General features: G+C 50.4%; 1 protein-coding gene across 2 annotated transcripts; it reads left to right on the top strand.

Moving 5' to 3' along the window:
• The first annotated feature begins 8,065 nt into the window (after positions 1-8,065).
• ZDHHC22 (zinc finger DHHC-type containing 22) lies at positions 8,066-18,911 on the top strand. Of its 2 annotated transcripts, none has more exons than XM_025391479.1 (3): positions 8,066-8,254; positions 10,080-10,619; positions 16,229-18,911. In XM_025391479.1, the coding sequence occupies exons 2-3, from the start codon at positions 10,094-10,096 to the stop codon at positions 16,492-16,494; spliced, it is 792 nt and encodes a 263-aa protein (XP_025247264.1). In that variant the 5' UTR covers positions 8,066-8,254; positions 10,080-10,093; the 3' UTR covers positions 16,495-18,911. The 2 variants fall into 2 exon arrangements, with proteins under 2 accessions (XP_025247264.1, XP_025247265.1); XM_025391480.1 differs by lacking the exon at positions 8,066-8,254 and adding an exon at positions 8,352-9,315.
• The last annotated feature ends 715 nt before the right edge of the window (positions 18,912-19,626 follow it).

Here is a 19,626-nt window from a genome sequence, read left to right as displayed (position 1 = left end):
CCAAGGAAATAATCACAGGGTCCCATAGAGTTGTTTGTGTTAGGACGTTCATTGCAATGTTGCTAATAATAGTGAGAAATTGGAAATAATCTAAAGTTAGAGATACACTCAACACACATTTTGGCTGAACACCAGATGGTCAATTGTTACAATCAGTATTCAGCCGAAGCCCAAGCCAATGCCTTTGATAAAGGAGTACATCTAACATTTTATCAGAGATTCTCTGTGATGACAGTTTCCTTATTGGTGCATTTCACTGTCAGTGTTTAATAGCTAAACATTATAGTGCAAGAACAACATTTTCTTAGTGCTAGCAGTAGCGAGATTGCTCCTGTATTATGTATTATGTAATGTTTGTGTTAATAAATTGGTGCTTAAGGCCGGGCGCGGTGGCTCAAGCCTGTAATCCCAGCACTTTGGGAGGCCGAGACGGGCGGATCACGAGGTCAGGAGATCGAGACCATCCTGGCTAACATGGTGAAACCCCGTCTCTACTAAAAATACAAAAAACTAGCCGGGCGAAGTGGCGGGAGCCTGTAGTCCCAGCTACTCCGGAGGCTGAGGCAGGAGAATGGCGTAAACCCGGGAGGCGGAGCTTGCAGTGAGCTGAGATCCGGCCACTGCACTCCAGCCCGGGCTACAGAGCAAGACTCCGTCTCAAAAAAAAAAAAAAAAAAAAATTGGTGCTTACTTCTGACTGATAATGGCAGAGGAGTATGATGCCTCACTTGTTCTAATAATTTTTTCTTGGCCAGGCGCGGTGGCTCACGCCTGTAATTCCAACACTGTGGGAGGCCGAGGTGGGTGGATCACCTGAGGTCAGGAGTTCGAGACCAGCCTGGGAAACATGGTGAAACCCCCTCTCTACTAAAAATACAAAAAATTAGCTGGGCGTGGTGGTGGGCATCTATAGTCCCGCTATTTGGGAGGCTGAGACAGGAGAATCGCTTGAACCTGGGAAGCAGAGGTTGCAGTGAGCCGAGATCATGCCACTGCCCTCCAGCCTGGGCAACAGAGAGAGACTCTGTCTCAAATAATAATAACGATAATATTTCTTTTTTTTCAAATTCTTTATAATGCATATTGAGTTAAATGTAATTTACCACAGATATTGTTATTAATATATGTGATTTTAGAGGTTTCCCTCCTGATGAAATTATGAGGTTGGTTAAGCTGACATTCTATTTTTATTTTATCTTTACAAGATATAAAGAACTACAAATAGGGCTTAAAAAAAAAAGACTCATGGCCTAAATAGAATAAAGTAACTAAAAATGGAATACAGTTTAAAAGGTTGTTTTGCTTACTGCCATGAATATTAGTATCCCAAACAATTCTACAAAGATTAGAACTCTGATATAATCTAATCTCTATTATTCTCCTTCATATTATTATTTTAATTTTTTTGTTGTTGTTGCCTCAAAAAGTATCTTTAAGCCAGATGTAGTGACTCAAGACTGTAATCTCAGCTACTTGGGAGGCTGAGGCAGGAGGATTCCTTGAGCTCAGGAGTTCTAGGCTTCAGTGAGCTATGATAGTGCCACTATACTTTAGCCTGGCGGTGACAGACTGAGACCCTGTCTCTAAAAAATTTTAAAATTTTTTCAAGTCTTTAAAAAGTATCTTTTAAAAGTATCTAGCTGACATATTTTTCAAAATTTGTATTAGCTATGTGTTTCCTTCTAAATCTGAACACTTAAAAGCTCTCAATAATTATTTCCATACATAAAAGGGACAATGTTTATAATCATAAATGATTACAGCATTTTACTCTTGCAATAATAAATGTACATTTATACATCGATAGAATTTCAACACAGAGAGCACAAAAGAAGATATTCATTACAGTTTACACATAGAAGGTCATCCATATTTGAAAGTGTTTATTACAGTACATCCAAATGATATGCCAGTATAACAGGTTGTTACGCTTATTGCATGCAAAGTCCATGTAACACAGCCACAGGAGAGCGGATCATGCTCCAGTCTAGGAAACCCAGAAATGATGCTCAAGTCTGAACTTGTCAATTCAGCCTTTCAGGGGCCAAAGTTGAAGACGGAGCTCTAAAGCAAAATTTGATACTAAGATCAAAGGCAAATTTTGGTGCACCCCTATTAAATTGTGTCACTTCTGTAAGAGGGACATACTCGCTGTCCATTAAAAATTATGTTGGGGAAATGTATTTATCAACATGGAAAGATTGTCTTGTTAATGCTGAATTTTAAAAGCTGGTTATAAAAGATAATGAAGATGTGAGCCTAGATTTGTAATCAAGGGGAAGCAAATCTGAGTAGATGAAAGATTGCGAGACACATACAAGATGTTCACGATAATTAGCTCAGGGCTTAAGATGAAAGGTTTTGTTTTGCTTTTAATTTAAAAAAAATTATATTTTCTTACAAAACATATTACTCATATGGTTTTTAAGAGTAAAAAATATTTAAAGTGCAACTTTTCTGTCACCCCTTCTCTTTCATCTGGAGCCAGATTTTGAGCTTATGGAAGCAGCCAGATGGCCTGCGACACTGACCATAGCCACCTCCAGGCCTCACTGTCCATGTTCATCTGAGGGCCAAGGCTTTGGCAGGCTGCAGCTGCCTTTCCTGCACCTGTTCTGCGAGGAGAAGGAGACGTGCCAAGAGGAAGGCAGAGATCAGGTGGAGGGCAGAAAAGGGCAGTGGGCAATAGCCCCACTTGACCAATGACAAACTGGAATCTCAGAGGCTAGAAGTCCCAGAAAAATCCATCTTCAGTCCTGAGGCCCAGGGAATGGCTAAACTGCAGGTCTAAACTTTTTCACAGTAGAAGAAAAAGCTGCAAGTCATTCTCCAAATCCATTTCCCTCTTCTTCTTTCTCAATACAACTCACAAATCTTAGCTGGTTACATACTGACTAGTGGCTAGGTATGGCCATGTGACCAAGTTCTGGCCAATGAGAGAGGTAAGTGCATGTAAAGTGTGCGACTTCCAGGAAATTCAGGAGAAACCTGAATCTACTCTGCAGAAAGAGCAAATCTGAGACTCAGAGAAGCTAAGGAACTTGCTCAAGGTCACATAGCCAGTGAATGGCAAAGCTGGGATACAAGCTCAGGTCAACAGACACCAAAAACTTGTGATTTTTTTTTTTGGTCACACCACACTGCCTCTCTCCTGGGTCCTGGGCCATCTCTGCTGGGGTAGGGGGAGGGAGAAAGAGGGGGGGTCAGGAGTGTGAGGTTTGTGCTGCCTGCTGCTCTGTGACGGTAACAACCTATCTAAGAGGCCTCCAAACAGCCAAGGACACTGCGGGGACCTCACTCCCTTGGTCTCACTCCCCTCCTCCTGTAATTGAGATGTCAACTTTCTGCCTCATTCCTTCCCACCCTGGACACCTGGCATTGCAGGGCTCTCAATGGAGACAGCTGATTTCACCCTGCTTCTCCTGAGCCACCTCCATCATGAAGACATGAACTTGGTGTGTCAGACAGGTAAGTGAGCACTCTCTAACTACCCCCCTTTCTTCTCCTTCCTCTCTCCTTTTCTGTCTTCTCCTCTCTGCCCTCTCCCTCCCTCCTCTTCTCCCTCCCTATACCCCCGCTTTCTCCTCCCTCTGCCTCCTGCGCACTCTGAGATGAAAGGGCCAGTTAATCTTGCTGCCATAGCTTCCATGGGGCTGCATACTCACTTGCTTGTCCATAGGCACAGGCGTCCCTACCAGGACTGCCTAAGCAGTCCCTGGAAACCATGGCTAATTGGTGAAAGAGCCCATTCGTTCATTCTTCCACAGCGTGGATACTGCAAAAGAGGTTCTCTCAAGCTAAGCCAAGATTTCCGCCCTGATGCACCAATCACTTGGGAGACCACTGGGTTTACTTGTCACCCAGACCTGTAGTTTCTACCTTGACATGTGAGCTTGGAGGCTGAGCATCCCTGCCCCTAATCACACACACCCCATCCAGCACAACAAACAGCAGAGTGCCTGAGGGCATTTGATTAATGTGCTGCAGGCTTACAAGTTTATGAATATTATATTTATTCATTGAACCAATGTTTACTGAGCACCTACTATGTGCCAGACTCTGTTATAGGCACTGAGGATACAGCAGTGAATAAATCAGTTCAAATCCTGCTCTCTTGGAGTTGAGAATTCAGTGAGGAGAGACAGACAGTAAACAGACAAATATATACCTGTCAAGTGGTGATAAATGTTGTTGAAGACAAAGCAGAGTAGACGGGACGCAGAGTGCAGAGCACAGCAGTTTTAGGTAAAGGGAGATCCTTCAGGTCTGTTACTCTGGAGAAGTATGTTACATACCTGCTTCCTTTATGCAACTGACATGTTCCAGAAAAGTTAGATATCAATGAGATTTGTTTTGCATATTAAGTCATATTTCAAATCAAACATAGTCAAGCCTTGCAAATTAACATGCAGCAAATCTCTGAACCTCAGTTTCCCCATAAGGAAAATGGGTTTGATAATTCTCGCCCCAGCTAGTTTATGCTATTGAGAGAGATTCATGGGGTGAAATTTTAATTTTGTGGATGTACTTTGTAGCCTGCAAAGCACTTTATTACATCAAACTAATGTTATCGTTGTTAAAATGAAGACATAGTTAGCAAAATAAATTAATACCTCCAAATAGAAATTCTGTGATAATCCAATTTTCATGTATTTAGTTGGCTAAAATAAAGATTACACTTGCATGTTTTCCAAATCTGGGCAGGCAGGGATGGCATCTTTGTAAGCCTTCTGAGGCTTGGGAAGCACTCTGAGTTTATCCCTGGCTATGACCTGCTGTCAGCACTAAAGAGCATCCTGACCCAAGCCTATCTTCACCTTGATCTATCTGAAATAAGAGCATGAGAATGAAGAAAACCCCCACCAGCCTTCTTAGGTGCAGCTCCTTGCATCTTGGAATAGTCTCCATCCAAAACATTTGGGGCATTATAGGCCTGACAGACATGGAGGCGGGGTTACTCACTCAAGGCAGAAGCTGCTTGCTACATGGATTTCTCTCCTCGTAATACAACACTCTGAGGCAAAGTGGAATAATTTCCACTTGAAAGGGAATTCATTTTATTCAAATAACACCACCAAATAGCAAGATTGAGGGTGCATATCTCCAGGAAAGGGCTGGACAGCAATTAGATGCTTATCTGTGTCCCTGCCCCCATCGTACTGCCTGAAGGTACAGTCATGGCTTAACTATAGGAATCTACAACAAGAACAATGGAGAGTGTGGTTTATAAATTATTTCTGTCATTGTTTATGGAGGATGAGATTAGACTCAGGGTGGGTGGTGGCAGGTTGCAAGATCAATGGCAAATGTGTCCTCACCAGACATTTCTTTTTGAGACAGAGTCTTGCTCTGTCACCCAAGCTGGAGTGCAATGGCGTGGTCTTGGCTCGCAGCAACCTCTGTCTCCTGGGTTCAAGAGATTCTCCTGCCTCAGCCTCTTGAGTAGCTGGGACTACAGGCACCGGCCACCATGCCTGGCTAATTTTTATATTTTTAGTAGGGACGGGGTTTCCCCATATTGGCTAGGCTGGTCTCAAACTCCTGACCTCAGGTGATCCGCCTGCCTCAGCCTCCTGGAGTGTTGGGATTACAGGTGTGAGCCACTGCATCTGGTCCTCACCAGACATTTCAAAGATCTCAGAATGTAGCTCTTCCTTTCAGAGACAGACCAGTAGCAATTCATCGATCAAGAGACTTTTACTCAGTGTCGACTCTGGGCAAATCATCCTATTAGGAAATATGGAAGAAACCCCAAAACATTTCCAACATAAGCAAGGAGCTCTCATTTTAGTTGGAAAGAGAACAGAGTTCTGTGGATGAAAAGAGGAGCCCTAAAGAGGATGTGGGAGACGCTAAGGCACTTAAATTACATGATCCCATTTGATCATCATCACCACAAAGTAACAGCAGCATTCTTATTCCCATTATATGGAGGAGAATACTGAGAGCTGAGAGGTTAAATGACTTGCTCATGGTCACAGAGCTGGTAAATGGCAATAAAATGCTCATTCTTAGTCTGCTTGACTCTCATGGGGCCAGAATCCAAGTGAAGTTTTCATATTGATTTTGCCTCCCTATTGATTTTGTCAGGGATAAGCATATGTTTTAGAAAAACAAAATGACATTTGCCGTGCTTCCCTTCACTCCATTCCTTAAGGGGAGCTGAGGAACCACTAGCTTTAGATCTGAAGCTTTAATGTCCTCTTCTGCTGATAAATGATATTTCTAAATAAATAATCGTCCTTGTCCGTTTGTGTTTCCACGACCAGATCTCCTTTTCCTGACTGAATACTCCCTTCCCCCACTACCATCTTCCCACGTTCGCTTAGCTTCTTTCTCTCTTTCCTTTTCCTCATACACACAAATTCAGACACACACCTTCCCACCTCACACCCATATGCAAAATAAAATTAGAAATACCACCCGACTCACAAGGTATTTGGGGAATGGAGATCTTCAGTCAGTATAGCCAAACCCAGGCACCCCAGGCTCCCTCCCTGCCAAGCCCATGTGAGAGGCAGACAGTGCTTGTGAAAAGGGGCTCAGACAGCCACAATTATGAGACAAAGCTGCTCTGAAGGAAAAAGGGCCATGTGTGCCTCCCCGTGTCTGTCCTGTGGCCACTGGAACTCACAGGGCTACCAGCTGCTCACGGCCACCATGTGGCATACTGTTCTTTCACTTACATGTCAGATGCTTTTAGAACGCGAAAAGGTTTCCTGGCCTCTTTTTTATTTTGATGTATGCTGATAAATTACAGAGGAGCAGTGTCTGGTTATTCGAGAATAGAGGCTGAGCTGATTAGCATATGGCCCTCATTTCAAGGGATTGCTCTTGTTTTAATCAGCCAGTTGAGAAAGCAATAAATACTTATTTATTTATTAAGTATGCCATCACCCAGAGGAGAGGAACAGGGCAAGTAGGTGAGCTACGACACCCAGGAAATTGAGGATGGTGATGGCACCAATATTCCTGCAGTGTTTGATGTTTTTAAGGCTCTGCTCCCCCCGCCCCCCACTATTTGATACACACTGGTGTGACTACCCTCTTGGTGCATCACGGTACCCACCTTAGAATAGCGGAGCCCTGGAAGGGGAAGGAATTAGAAATAGGAAGGTGGGGGTAGGGCCCGAAGAAGCAGCTCCAAGTTCAAGCTCTGTGTCTGGATAAACTCCCATTGTCTTTCCTTCTCCCAAATCAGAGCTGCCCATGGGTCCCATGGTGATGCTGGGTTGTGTGGAGGCAGAGGGCAGGAGCATTAACGCTAGAACAAAGTTCAAGTCCAGGCTCTGTCACTTAATGGCTGTATGACCTTAGACATGCGACTTAGCTTCTCTGAGCCTCAACCTCCTCATCCCCAGAATGGGGCTCAGCCAGCTTTGTAGATCAGGCTGAGAGGATTAAGGAAGCGTCTTATGCTAAAGGCTTAGTGCAGTGCCTGCTACCTAGCAGGGGCGCGATAAGTAGTGTCTCTAATTATGATCTAATCAAGCAGTGCTTGCCCTGGGCAGGCCCTGTTTAAGGGTTTTACATAGATTTTCATTTAACCCTCACATCTCTGTTTTACAGATGAGGAAACTGGAATCTAAGATTACACTGGAATTTACAGATGAAGAAACTGGAATCTGAGATCTCACAGTAGTGAATGGTGAATATTCAAACCCAGGTAGACAGGCTCCAGAGTCCCAACTCCCAATCCTCTGTACACAGCCCTTTCGAGGAGATGACGCTGGTCTTCACGGGTGTTGCCCTGACAAGCCGACCTCTCAAACCCCCAGGGTTCCTTCAGTCCGAGTGGAGAGCAGGGAAGGTCGTGGGACATAGCCGAGAGGGAAAGGCAGGATGATGGCTTGAGAATCCACATCAGAGCTGAATCCCAATCTCCCAGCTGGAACGGGCAGCTGAAACCAGGCAGAGCGCCCCAGCCCGCTCAAGGGGAATCGAGGGGGGAGGAGGGGGCAAGTCCATAATGCTGAGACTGGCGGCCAGAGCACCGCCCCCAGGAGCGGAGGGAGGGGTGGCGGGGCTGGGGGGTGCCCAGTTGCCGTCCCCGCCGCTTCCTTGCCCCTACTCGCTGGCGCCCAAGTGGGAAAACAGCAGCTGCCCGCTCCCTCCTCCCCACATCCCCGCTACCTGCCCAGTTCCCGAAGCGAAGCGCAGGCTGCGAGCCAGCCGGGCCGAGCTCACAACTTTGCAGCCTCGGGCAGGGCGAGAGCCGGCGTCCGGGGCTCCTCTTCTCGGCGACCAGAGCTCGGTGAGTTCATTTCCTCACCCCTCTGCAGCGGCGGCAGTGCGGCGGCGGAGGCGCGGGGGGCGGCTTCCCTTGCGTCCGGGAGGCAGTGGCCGAGAAGCCCGCGGCCGCCGGCGCTGCCGGTCTTTCTAAAGCTCTGGCTGTGCCGCCCTCTGCCGCGGGCGAGGCGGGCGCCAGTGCTCAACCGACAGCTCCCTGAGCCCCGGGGCCCCACGGGCGGTCTCTGCTGCCCCTTCTCCCGCGCAGGGCCCGGGCTGAGACTGCCCACCGAGCGCCCCTCACTCCCCTAGCCCCTGTCCTTCGCCGCCTTCCCAGCGCTGCGGCGCATCTGGCTGCTCCCGCGCCCCCCTGGCGACCGACGCGGGGAAGGCACTTGCTTCGCCGGAGCCCCAGGCCAAGGGCTCTCTGGGGCGGGCAGCGCCGCCGCAGCCCCCCGCGGCGCATGACTGGGGGCGGTGCCCAGCCCCCCGCGACCACCCTCTAGCTTGCACTGCGCTGCGCCCCAGCGGCAGGGAGAGGCCCACGCTCTCCGCGGACGCTGCGGGTTCCCGGGGGGCGCTGGGACCTGCAAAGGGGATTCCAAGGTGACCAGTCGCCCCGTCCTGACGGGACAGCCTGGACGGAGGCCCCGTGGCATCCGCCCATCCCAGGTGCAACCGCCTTCCCAGAACTTTTCTCGCGCCTCCGGCTGGCCAATTCCTTAGCCCCTGGAAAAGTTCTCTCGGGCGCACGGAATCCTATTTCTCGGTGGCTTCCGAAGCTGGCCAGGAATCCCGGCTGTGAGGCGTGGAGTGGGATGGGGACGCTGCAAGGGCTGCGCACGGCGGCGGGGTTGATCCCAGGAAAGGCCGGCCAAGCATCCACTCGTGCGCCCAGGGCGTGCTTGTCAGCATGGAAAGGATTTCGGCGCCATGAGGGTTGTTTGGGTTTCTCTCACCAGGAGGGCGGGAGGCGGGCGCGAAGAGGGGATTTTAATTTCGCCTCAAATGAAAACGCTCTTTGCAAAGAAACAGCCCGGGCAGCCAGCGTTGGAGAGATGTGCTGGCCAGGACCCGCTGACACAGGTATTCTGGCTGCGTCCCCACCCCACCCGGTGCCCGAGAGCGAGTGTGAGTGTATCGATTGTTTTAATTGATTTTTTAAGCTAGGTGGCAGAGGCTGCGTGTCTGTACACGCAGATACATACATACACAAATACAGATACTCAAGCGCACACAGATTACACGTACAGAGTCACAGACAAGGACACACACACACATCGTGGTCCCGCACGCACACATACCTCCAAAGAGCCTTGGGTAACCGGTGAGGTCCCTGAGTGCTGCCCAAGATGTGTGTGTGGGTGGGGGCGCAGGGAAGGAGAAAGGGAAGTGTGAAGCAGGATTTCCAGCAGCTCAAATGCCGCTGATACCTCTGCCCCCGACCCCAAATCCTTCCCTTTCTCCTCCTAGGGAGGTCTGAACTAGAAATCCCAAACCTGGGCTTGTTTCCACAGCCACAGAGGGGAGGAGTCCTATCCCCCAGCGCCCCCCACCCTCACAACTTGTATTGCTGTGCCTGACTCTACCGCGCCAAGGCGCCAAGCTCGCTCAAAACCCCAGGCAACACTCACCCCCAGGTAGGGCCTAGACCCGAGGCCGCTGCGGGCTCGGGGTCTCTGGCCTGCCTGGTCCGGGGTTAGGGAACTGGGGAGGGGAAATCGGCGGGACAGGGGTTTGGGGGCGTGGAGTCGCGTGCAGAGCCCCAGAGGCGCGGCACGGAGGAGCGCGCGAGGGCGCCCCCTGGACGCCGCAGTCAGTCAGTCCTCTTCTCACCCCGGGTCCCGCAGGAATGTAATCCAGGATGCTGGCCCTGCGGCTGCTCAACGTGGTGGCCCCCGCCTACTTCTTGTGCATCTCCCTGGTGACCTTCGTGCTGCAGCTCTTCCTCTTCCTGCCCAGCATGCGCGAGGACCCCGCGGCCGCCCGGCTCTTCTCGCCGGCCCTGCTCCACGGGGCGCTCTTCCTATTCCTCTCGGCCAACGCCCTGGGCAATTACGTCCTGGTCATCCAGAACTCCCCAGACGACCTGGGCGCCTGCCAGGGGGCCTCGACCAGGAAGGTTCCGTGCCCCTCACCTAGCACCCACTTCTGCCGAGTGTGCGCCAGAGTCACCCTGAGGCACGACCATCACTGTTTCTTCACCGGCAACTGCATCGGCAGCAGGAACATGCGTAACTTCGTCTTGTTCTGCCTCTACACCTCCCTGGCCTGCCTCTACTCCATGGTGGCCGGCGTGGCCTACATCTCCGCGGTCCTTTCCATCTCCTTCGCCCACCCCCTGGCCTTCCTCACGCTCCTGCCCACCTCCATCAGCCAGTTCTTCTCCGGTGAGTGGGCCTTGGCAGGCAGGTTGGGCTCTACCCAAAGACCTCCCACCCCAAAGGTTGCCGGGCCCCAAACTCCAGCCCCAAAAGTTGCCAGATTTAGCAAATAAAAATACAGACCATTCCACTAAATTAAAATTTCAGATAAACAACTCATAATTTTTTAGTATAATTATGTCCCAGATACTGTATGAGATACACTGAGAAAATTTGCTATTGGCTATCTGAAATGCAAATTAAGCGGACATGCTGTATTTTATTGGCCACATCCCCCCTTACCCTCATCATCCTCATCCATCATGCTGTCCATATGCTCACAGAGTTGTGGCATCCAGGTAATATACCTGCTCTGTGCCAGGCAGGGCTGGGTGCTGGCCATTCCTCCATGTAGCCCCATGAGGTACAACCATGCTATGACCGTCCGCTGCCTGGACCCCAGTCCTGCTTACATGTCACCCAAGGACTCTGCTCTCCAGAGGTCTCACCAACCAATTGCAGTAATATTGAACTTGTTGCCAGCCCAGCCCAGCAGGAGACTAAGCCTCGTCTTCCTGCCTATTATGTTTGACCTTACCAGCCTGTTCTCCAGCCTGCCAATGGCTCAGAGCAGAGAGAACTTGGGTGGGAGAGGCAGGCATTTTTTTTTTTTTAGACAGAGTCTCACTCCATCACCCAAGCTGGAGTGTAGTGGCGCAATCTCTGCTTACTGCAACCTCTGCCTCCCAGGTTCAAGTGATTCTCTTGCCTCAACCTCCCGAGTAGCTGGGATTACAGGTGCGTGCCACCGGCTAATTTTTGTATTTTTAATAGAGACGGTGTTTTACCATGTTGACCAGGCGGGTCTTGAACTCTTGACCTCAAGTGACCCACCCACCTTGGCCTCCCAAAGTGCTGGGATTACAGGTGTGAGCCACTGCACCTGGCTGAGGACTACACTTTAACTAGTATGCACAAGGACCACTCCCTGATATCTGGCCCTAGAAGTACTCAGCTCCTGGTGGCAGTTCTTACCACTTTATTCGGCCTTGAGACTGGCTCCTACTGCGTTTCCTTCCACTTCCTCCCTATCCTGGCCTTTGACTCTGAATGGCTTAGCTTCCACAATCGGTAGTGTCTACGTGCTTGGGCCTGCATGTATAGCATTGTTATCTCCATTTCTCAGATGATGAAACCGAGACTCAGATGGGATTAAGTGGCTTGCCCAGTATCTTCCTACTACTGAGTGGCAGTCTCTGGTCTGCCTCTCGGGTCCTTAATCCACAGCTCTTCTGTAGTGGCTCAGGGAATAGAGCATGCTTCCTCACCTGTTGGCCTTCTAGGAGCAAAGAAAGACAAGGGGCAGCTACTTCCACTGAAAGCCCAAGATTGTTTTGAGGTGCCTGGGCTGAACATTCATAAAATTTCTGCTCTACTCTGGGGGAAGCCATCATTTCAGTCTTTGTGGTGACTACAGCCCAGTTCTTCCCAGGCACAGAACTATCATGCCATTTGGCAGTGGGAACACAGAGATACAGAGGGGACCCAGCTACGGGGGCTGCCTTCAGGGCTGGTGGCTGAGCTGGGTCCAGAACTCACAGCTTTCAGGCCTTCTGGATCCCAGCACTGGCACAGGAGGCTGCTGGGACCAAAATAACCAGGACGGGGGAGGGTGGGTGGGTGGGCTAGGGGGTGGAGTGTGAGCACAGGCAGGTGGAGGGATGAGGAGAGCCAACAAGCCTGCTTACACTTTCTTTTCCAAGTAGTTTCGCCAACCGTAAAAATGGATGGTTCCAGAAGGAAGACCTTGAAATGGTTTGATTTGAGATAAATCTGGGCTTGAGGCCTGTCCATATGTGCTAGGTTTGATCTGATGGGAGAACAGAGCCAGTGAGTGCCCACCTTGGGGCCCAGACTCCTGTGCCAGCATAAGGATGAGTTCCAGTGTCTTTCACTTCCTCACCATATCCGCTGGGAATAGGCGACCAAGACTTCCTACCTCTAACTCTCCTATCTCATCCTTTGTGACCTTTCATCTTTCCTCTTGACAACCCTCCTTCTTTCCCTCCCATGACATACACCCCACCTGTTCAGCTTTCCCTTTCCTATTCCTCTTGTTCCCCAACCCTCAATCCGAACAGTTGGTAGCACCGTCTCTCATCTGCTCTGGAGGGCAGGTGGACAGAAAGGAGTATGAAGCATGGGTTGTTTAATAGAAATTGAGTTCGAGATCAGCCTGGGTAAGATGGTGAGACTCCGTTTCTACAAAAATAAAAAATAAATAAATACACTAGTCAGGCATACTGGCATGTGCCTGTTGTCCCATCTACTCAGGAGGATGAGGTGAGAGAATTGCTTGAGCCCAAGAGTGTGAAGCTGCAGTGAGCTATGATAATGCCACTGCACTCTATCCAGCCTGGGCTACAGAGCAAGACCCTGTCTCAAGAAAAAAAAAAGAAAGGCCGGGCGCGGTGGCTCAAGCCTGTAATCCCAGCACTTTGGGAGGCCGAGACGGGCGGATCACGAGGTCAGGAGATCGAGACCATCCTGGCTAACACGGTGAAACCCCGTCTCTACTAAAAAATACAAAAACTAGCCGGGCGAAGTGGCGGGCGCCTGTGGTCCCAGCTACTCGGGAGGCTGAGGCAGGAGAATGGCGTGAACCCGGGAGGCGGAGCTTGCAGTGAGCTGAGATCCGGCCACCGCACTCCAGCCTGGGCGACAGAGGCAGACTCAGTCTCAAAAAAAAAAAAAGAAAAAAAAAAGAAAAAGAAAGAAAGAAAGAAATTGAGCTGTCCCCAACTCTGGTGCAGATCTGAGTCAGATCTGTCACCAGAGCATGGATGGCCGTGAGTTTGGGCCTTGAGAGCTAAAAGTGGGAGGGGTCTTCTAGTGTGAAGGTGGCTGCCAACCACAGGCCCTCAGCTAATCCAAAGAGGGAGGCGGCTAGTTAGTTAGGTGTCAGAAGTTGCCCTTTCTTTTGGCTTTGTGGGACCAGTACAGGTTGCTGTGTCACCTCTCTGACTCTTATTCTTATCTGGGAAATGGAGATGCCACCATCTGACCTGTATCTTGGCATTTGGGTAAGTACACCAGCATGATGGGTGCTACCAGAAGGTGCAGTAGGAGGGAAAGGGGACTAAAGTTCATTGAGCACCTGTTATGTACCATCCACTATGCATGTCACATTTCACCCATTCCTCACGACAAGTCCATATTATCATATCCATTTTTAAGGCTCAGAAACCAAAGACTCAGCAAGGTTAAGTTGCACTAACACCACACAGCTGGTATGATTCCAAATCAAGATTTGGAGTTGGGGCTTCTAGCCTCCAAAGTTCATACTCTTTCCACCACACCACACTGCCTCTTGGGGGCTGCCTCTCTGAAGCTGCTTCTGGAATGAGCCACTTTGGGAGGGAGGCAGCTACTTGTCCTTGGATGTACTGAAAAGTATGCTGGGTGATTATTTGTCAAAGGTGTTATAGATGCTTGTTGGGAGGAAGGGGCAGGGGAGATTGACTGATATGTCCTTTTAGGCCCATTAGGAAAATTCTGTGATTTTTGAAAAGAAGCAGAACTATTATTACACAGTTAAGAGGAGCTGAAGCAGCCAGGCTAGGTAACTTCAAACACTTTTAGACAAAGCAGGTCCCCAGAATAGCCTTTTGTAGCTGCTGCATGGGGCCAAGAAAAGGCCGCAAGGTCTTTTTCTCATGCCTTGATTTAGTGCCAGGAAAAAACCCTGTGGGAAATGGCTTCCATCTGCCCAGGCTTATTCCTGGGGCAGTGTTGCAAGGCAGGCCCAAGCTTGACAGCTCTGATGTTCTCACATCACAGCTTGAGGGCCATCTTTGCCTGTCAGCATTCCTCACACCAAAGGGCACCATGGACCTGGGATCTTCCATCCCGCACATGGCTGCCCAAGCTAATCTGTGCCAACAAGGAAGAAGTGGGTCAGGGGAATGGCACAGCCCAATGTGAGCCCTGTCCCACTACTGCCCCTGTGCCAGTGGAGGGGCTGCTCTAAATGGCAGCTGGGCCTATCTGTCTCCAGCTTTGTAAAAAAACAAAACAAAACAAAAAACAAGCAAACAACAACAACAACAAAATGGGTATCCAAGCTCCTAGGGATGAGGACAAGAGGAGGCTGCTAATGAGAGAATCTGAATCAGATCCACATCCTCCCTGACTGCTGAGTCCACCACTGCTCACACTGGACAAGTGTTGAAAGACCAGTTCCCAGGACTTTGGAAATTGGAGGCTGGAGAGACTTGGGAAGAGGTGGGCTGGGGCAAGAGAAGGCTAGGGAAAGGGCAAAATATGGTTGAGATTTTCAGGGGCAGAATAGGTTGTAAGGTGGAGTCCTTAGAGGAGATACCCCCACCCTACCAGAGGAGGTGATAGGGTTGCCCTACAGGGAGCCAAGGGCTAAGGAGGACTTTCGAATTAACTCCAGGGTCCAGTGCCCTGGCTGCTGGGCAGATCAATGTAAGTGTCTTTACCACAGCTGCCAAAGTTGCAGCCCAGCCAGGACTCTAAGCCCTGAAAAGGAGAAGGAGAAAGCTTGATAGTTTCAGGAGTTAAACTTGAACTCATTTTGGATGTAGTCTCCTGCTCTGTAAAAATGACCCTCTGCTGGGAGCACCACAGTGAGTGTGAACCGGGATGCTGACCGCTCTGTACATCATTTTCTTGAATCATGCAGCTGAATGAAATCGTTAGTATTATGATACCCATTGTACAGATGAGTGAACTTCAACTGAGAGGTTGGGACACTTGTGTAAGTCCACACAGCTGGGAGACTCAAACCTAGCATGGACCAGCCATCCAAACTCTGAGGAAGAGTGTGGGAGCTGTTACTCAGTGATTATTTCAAACCAGTAAGAGGAAGTGCTTGGTTTAGAGGGATTCTGGGGAGATCCTGCCCCACGACACAGGGCCAATGACCTTGGGGGCCTCTTCTAGCAAGATTTGATTGACAGAACCAGCTCTGGTGGAATGCTGTGGTGGCCACACTGTCCTCTTGTTAACATTAATGACTGAATTATTCTCTACGTTGGTGCTCTGGGCTGCTCTTGAGACTAAGCTCATGACTTATTCTTCCCAGCTCTCCATCATGCTGTCATTTTCCTGAGTCCTCTCAACTAGTGCTCCCAGGACAGTATAGAGAAGGTGCTGCGGTCTAGACATCTGCCCAGACACCCGCTCCCTCTTTAGGGTCCTCAGCTCACCCCTCTCTCCTCCTGAGCAAAACCCCTTCACCCTGCTTCCAGCCCAAAAGGAGAAAACAGAGAGAGACAAGCATCTCCGACTCTACAGAAATGTTATCAGCGGCCAGATGCTGCCCCAGGAGCTGAGGGTTCTCCTTGCTAAGCTCATCAAACTTAGCTGTTTTCGCCAGGTCTCCAGTTTTCCCCTCTTGCCTCAGGTGCCATCTGCACCAAGAAAAAGTTAGGGCAGCTGGTTCTTCCTTCCTCTCCCTCACTGCAGCTGCAGTGCTGAGGTTGCTACAAAATGTAGTGTCAATCTCATTAATCTCCCTCCCTCCCAGTGGAAAGCCTGCCTAGATCACAGTTCTGCAGGTGGCCTCGGTGTAAAGCGGCTCTGGTGTTTCCCCTCCCGTTGCCCTGCAGGAGCTGTCCTGGGTTCTGAAATGTTCGTCATCCTCATGCTCTACCTCTGGTTCGCCATCGGCCTGGCCTGTGCTGGCTTCTGCTGCCACCAGCTGCTGTTGATCCTCCGCGGGCAGACCCGCCACCAGGTGCGGAAGGGGGTGGCAGTGAGGGCCCGGCCCTGGCGCAAGAACCTACAAGAGGTCTTCGGAAAGAGGTGGCTGCTGGGCCTGCTGGTCCCCATGTTCAATGTCGGAAGTGAGAGCTCCAAGCAGCAGGATAAGTAGCAGACACTCCCGTCATTTATCTCTCTCTCTCTCTGTCTTGACTCCTCCTGAGCATAAAACCATGGCAGCCTTGTCTCCACCCATGACCCACTACAACCTTATGCTGGTAAGGTCCTAGCATCTTCCCCCCGCCTTCCACCCATGAGAACAGTGTGGGCTGGTGGATTATGACAAGGAGGAAAAACGTCCCCCCAGGCATTTCTAGGCTCCTCACGAGCCAGCCAGGTGGCTGCTAGCCGTTAGACTGCCTCTGCTTTCGTTCCTTCCCCTTGGGATCCCTGCTTTCCCCCTCTTCCTGGCTCATCCATTCTCCACCAGGTCTCATTCATCACTGCTGTCTGCTAGAGCCCTTCCTCTCAGCCTCCATGTTGGGAGAGGGGAGTGGATTCTTGCTGCTGGTATGAAACTCCCTGGGACCTAGAGGCTGGCAAATGTTTAAAATCACCATGTGTAAGAGGCAGCCAAGTCAGCTCTGCCAACAGCTAGGGGAGTTGGGAAAGAGTGGGTGTGTGTCCGCATCCCCTCTGTAGGAAAAAGAACTCAGTAGCTTGCTGCTCCCTCACCCAACCCCCTAGGTTCAAGACCCTTTCTCTGGGAGACAGAAGTCAATGGCCTGCTTTTTCCAAATGCTATTCCCTGTCCATCCTGCCCCATCTGGCCAGCCCAGCCCAGTCCAGGACCTGGTGGATGCTTCGTCTCCCTGGAACTCTTCCAGCCTTTCTACTTGATCTCCAGCCCCCAGGTCTTTGCCAGATGATGGGAAGGCAAGGAAGAAGGGACAGGGAAAGAGAATTACTGATAAAGGAAGGGGGTATTCAACTGTATAACCATATGGATGTGTGTGTGTGTGTGTGTGTGTGTGTGTGTGTGTGTGAGACAGAGAGAGAGAGAGAGATGGATGGTGGTGAGAAGTGTTGTTAGAAACATATAGGAATAATGCCTAGGGGAAAGGGAGAAGTGAGAGGGACAATTGGGTTCATTTATGCCCTATACAAAGGGCATTCCAGCAGCTGAAACTTTTCAGTGTTTGAATGGCTGCCTGTGAAGGTAGTGAGTGCCCCATCACTAGAGGTATTCCAGCAGAGTCTAGGCAATCGTCTGCCGGCATGCTGTGGAAGACATTTCTGCACAGGGTCATTCTAGGTGAGCTTACACATTCCTTCCAACCCCAAGGTTCTGGTGTCCTGGTTGTGACTGCTGGACCCAGAGGCAAGATCTGCGGAGATGCCTGTGAGATATTTGCTTTCCTGGAGGGGAGTGTGGGCATGGGAGGGGTCTGAAGATCAGTACCCAACCCAGCCACTGAAGAGAGAGTCTATGCAGAGACAGGGCTACCTGGGTGGTTGCGGGGACTGACATTTGAGGACAGGGAGATGGAGCCGTGTCATTGTCAGTGGCAGGGCATGGGGGGCAGTGGTGAGTTAAGGCTGGGGAGTGGAGATGACCGGAATATAAGGGTGCAATTCCCAGACCATCCCTGCGCATCTGACTGACTCCGGTGGAGGCACTACTGTGTGTTTTCTGAAACCCAGAGGACCAGACCCCTGGGGCATATAAGGGAGGAGGGACAACACAAGTGCCCCCTCCTGACTGGGTCCCAAAGCCAGTATGACATCCATGTAGGCAGTAGTGCTGAATCCACGCCCTGCAATGCCCAACCGCCGACCACAGGGATCTGCTGATAGCTGCACAACACCCTGGGTTCTTGAGCAGAGACTGGGAGGACTTTACTGTGGTTCTGCCTTCACGCCCCCTAGACAGCTAATGTAGTACTCGACCTGCTCATACTTCTCCCTCCCATATTCATTCATTCATTCATCCATCCTACATATATTTATTGAATGCCAACTATGTTCCCAGCCTCTTCCAGGCACTGGCAATGCAGTGGTGAACAGGGTGACAAGATTCATGCCATCAGGGGCACCTTGTCACGGCCGTCTGTGCACTGACTCATACCCCCTGAAAAATGGTCACTCTGCCATCTTGGTGGTTGGTGGGGCAGGTTATTTGGAAAGAAAGGATGTGATAGAGATGGCTGAAGGGGGGAAGCCTAGGCTGCCTCAATGGAGGAGTCACTGGGGCATCTTCACCCCCAATTCTGGCCATACTTAAGCAATGGGAGGGAGAGGGAGGAGGGGAAGGTCTGGGCAATTTTGGCCTTGACTCTTTCCTGACCCCAGAGCTCAAGCTTAGAAGCCAGCCCTGCCGTTTTCAGCCTCCTGAAGTCTCAGCACGGTGAGGCCCGACATCCTGAGGAAAGGCAACAGGGAGACCTACAGGATGTTGACTGCTTGCAGACTGGTCAATGGGGGATGAGGGTGGGGAGGTTGCCAGATGTGAGACCTGAGTAGCATTTGTACACATGGCCCTCTATTGTCCTTGAAGAACATCAATAAAATATATGGTTTTAAATTGGATTTGATATGATTGTATGGGCACTGTTGATAGCAGGGCTGTACTGAACTGATGCAGCCATACTAGCTGTTCAAATATTTAAAGTAAGTATTGAAAATACTTCTATCTTAGTTGGTAAATAACCATGGCTCAGATTCTGCCCCTTCTGCCCCTGCTCCTCCCTGGGAACCCTTGATTCTCTCCACAATCCAGCAACTAAAGTGATGAGGGCTCCCCAGCCCGCTGCAGCCCTCAGTCAGAGTCCACTGTGATTTGTCAGGGCTGGGCCATGTGGTGCAACATATGTATCACCTCTGGGTGGTAACAGGTCTCAGTGCTGGGGTGGATCCACAGGGAGCAGGGGTTGGAATATCTTACCTAGGAACTTCCCTTTTCTTCCTTCTCCTTCCACTCTTTCTCCTCCTCTCCCTCCCCTCCCCATATCAGAAGACAGGTGAGGAGGAGTGAAGAGAGTCCCTCTGCTCCTCCTCCACAGACAGAGCCAACTGTTCCTAGGGATCAGTCAGGCCCCCTGCCCTCTCAGGCCCTGCAACATCTGGAGGTCTCAGGCTTCCCAGCCCTGGGAACAGGTGGGAGGATGTTGAGCCCTTCAGGGAGTGGGCCCTGAGCAGATGAATGAGTAAGGCCTCTGATTCATCCTAAAGACACAAGGCCTGGACTGAGGAAGGATACAACTGCAAAGAGCTGTTGCAGAACCCTCAGCCTAGCCCAGTGTCA

The sequence above is a fragment of the Theropithecus gelada genome, chromosome 7b (genome assembly GCF_003255815.1).
Source record: "Theropithecus gelada isolate Dixy chromosome 7b, Tgel_1.0, whole genome shotgun sequence".
NCBI lineage: Eukaryota > Metazoa > Chordata > Mammalia > Primates > Cercopithecidae > Theropithecus > Theropithecus gelada.
Note: the sequence above shows the minus strand (reverse complement) of the source record. Positions and strands in the feature narration are given on the sequence as shown.

What these genes read in the sequence shown, in the direction of transcription:
- ZDHHC22 (XM_025391479.1), top strand. Translation starts at nt 10,094, where the DNA reads ATGCTGGCCCTGCGGCTGCTCAACGTGGTGGCCCCCGCCTACTTCTTG. An exon ending in CATCAGCCAGTTCTTCTCCG is followed by an intron (nt 10,620 to 16,228) that starts GTGAGTGGGCCT and finishes GTTGCCCTGCAG; the next exon opens with GAGCTGTCCTGGGTTCTGAA.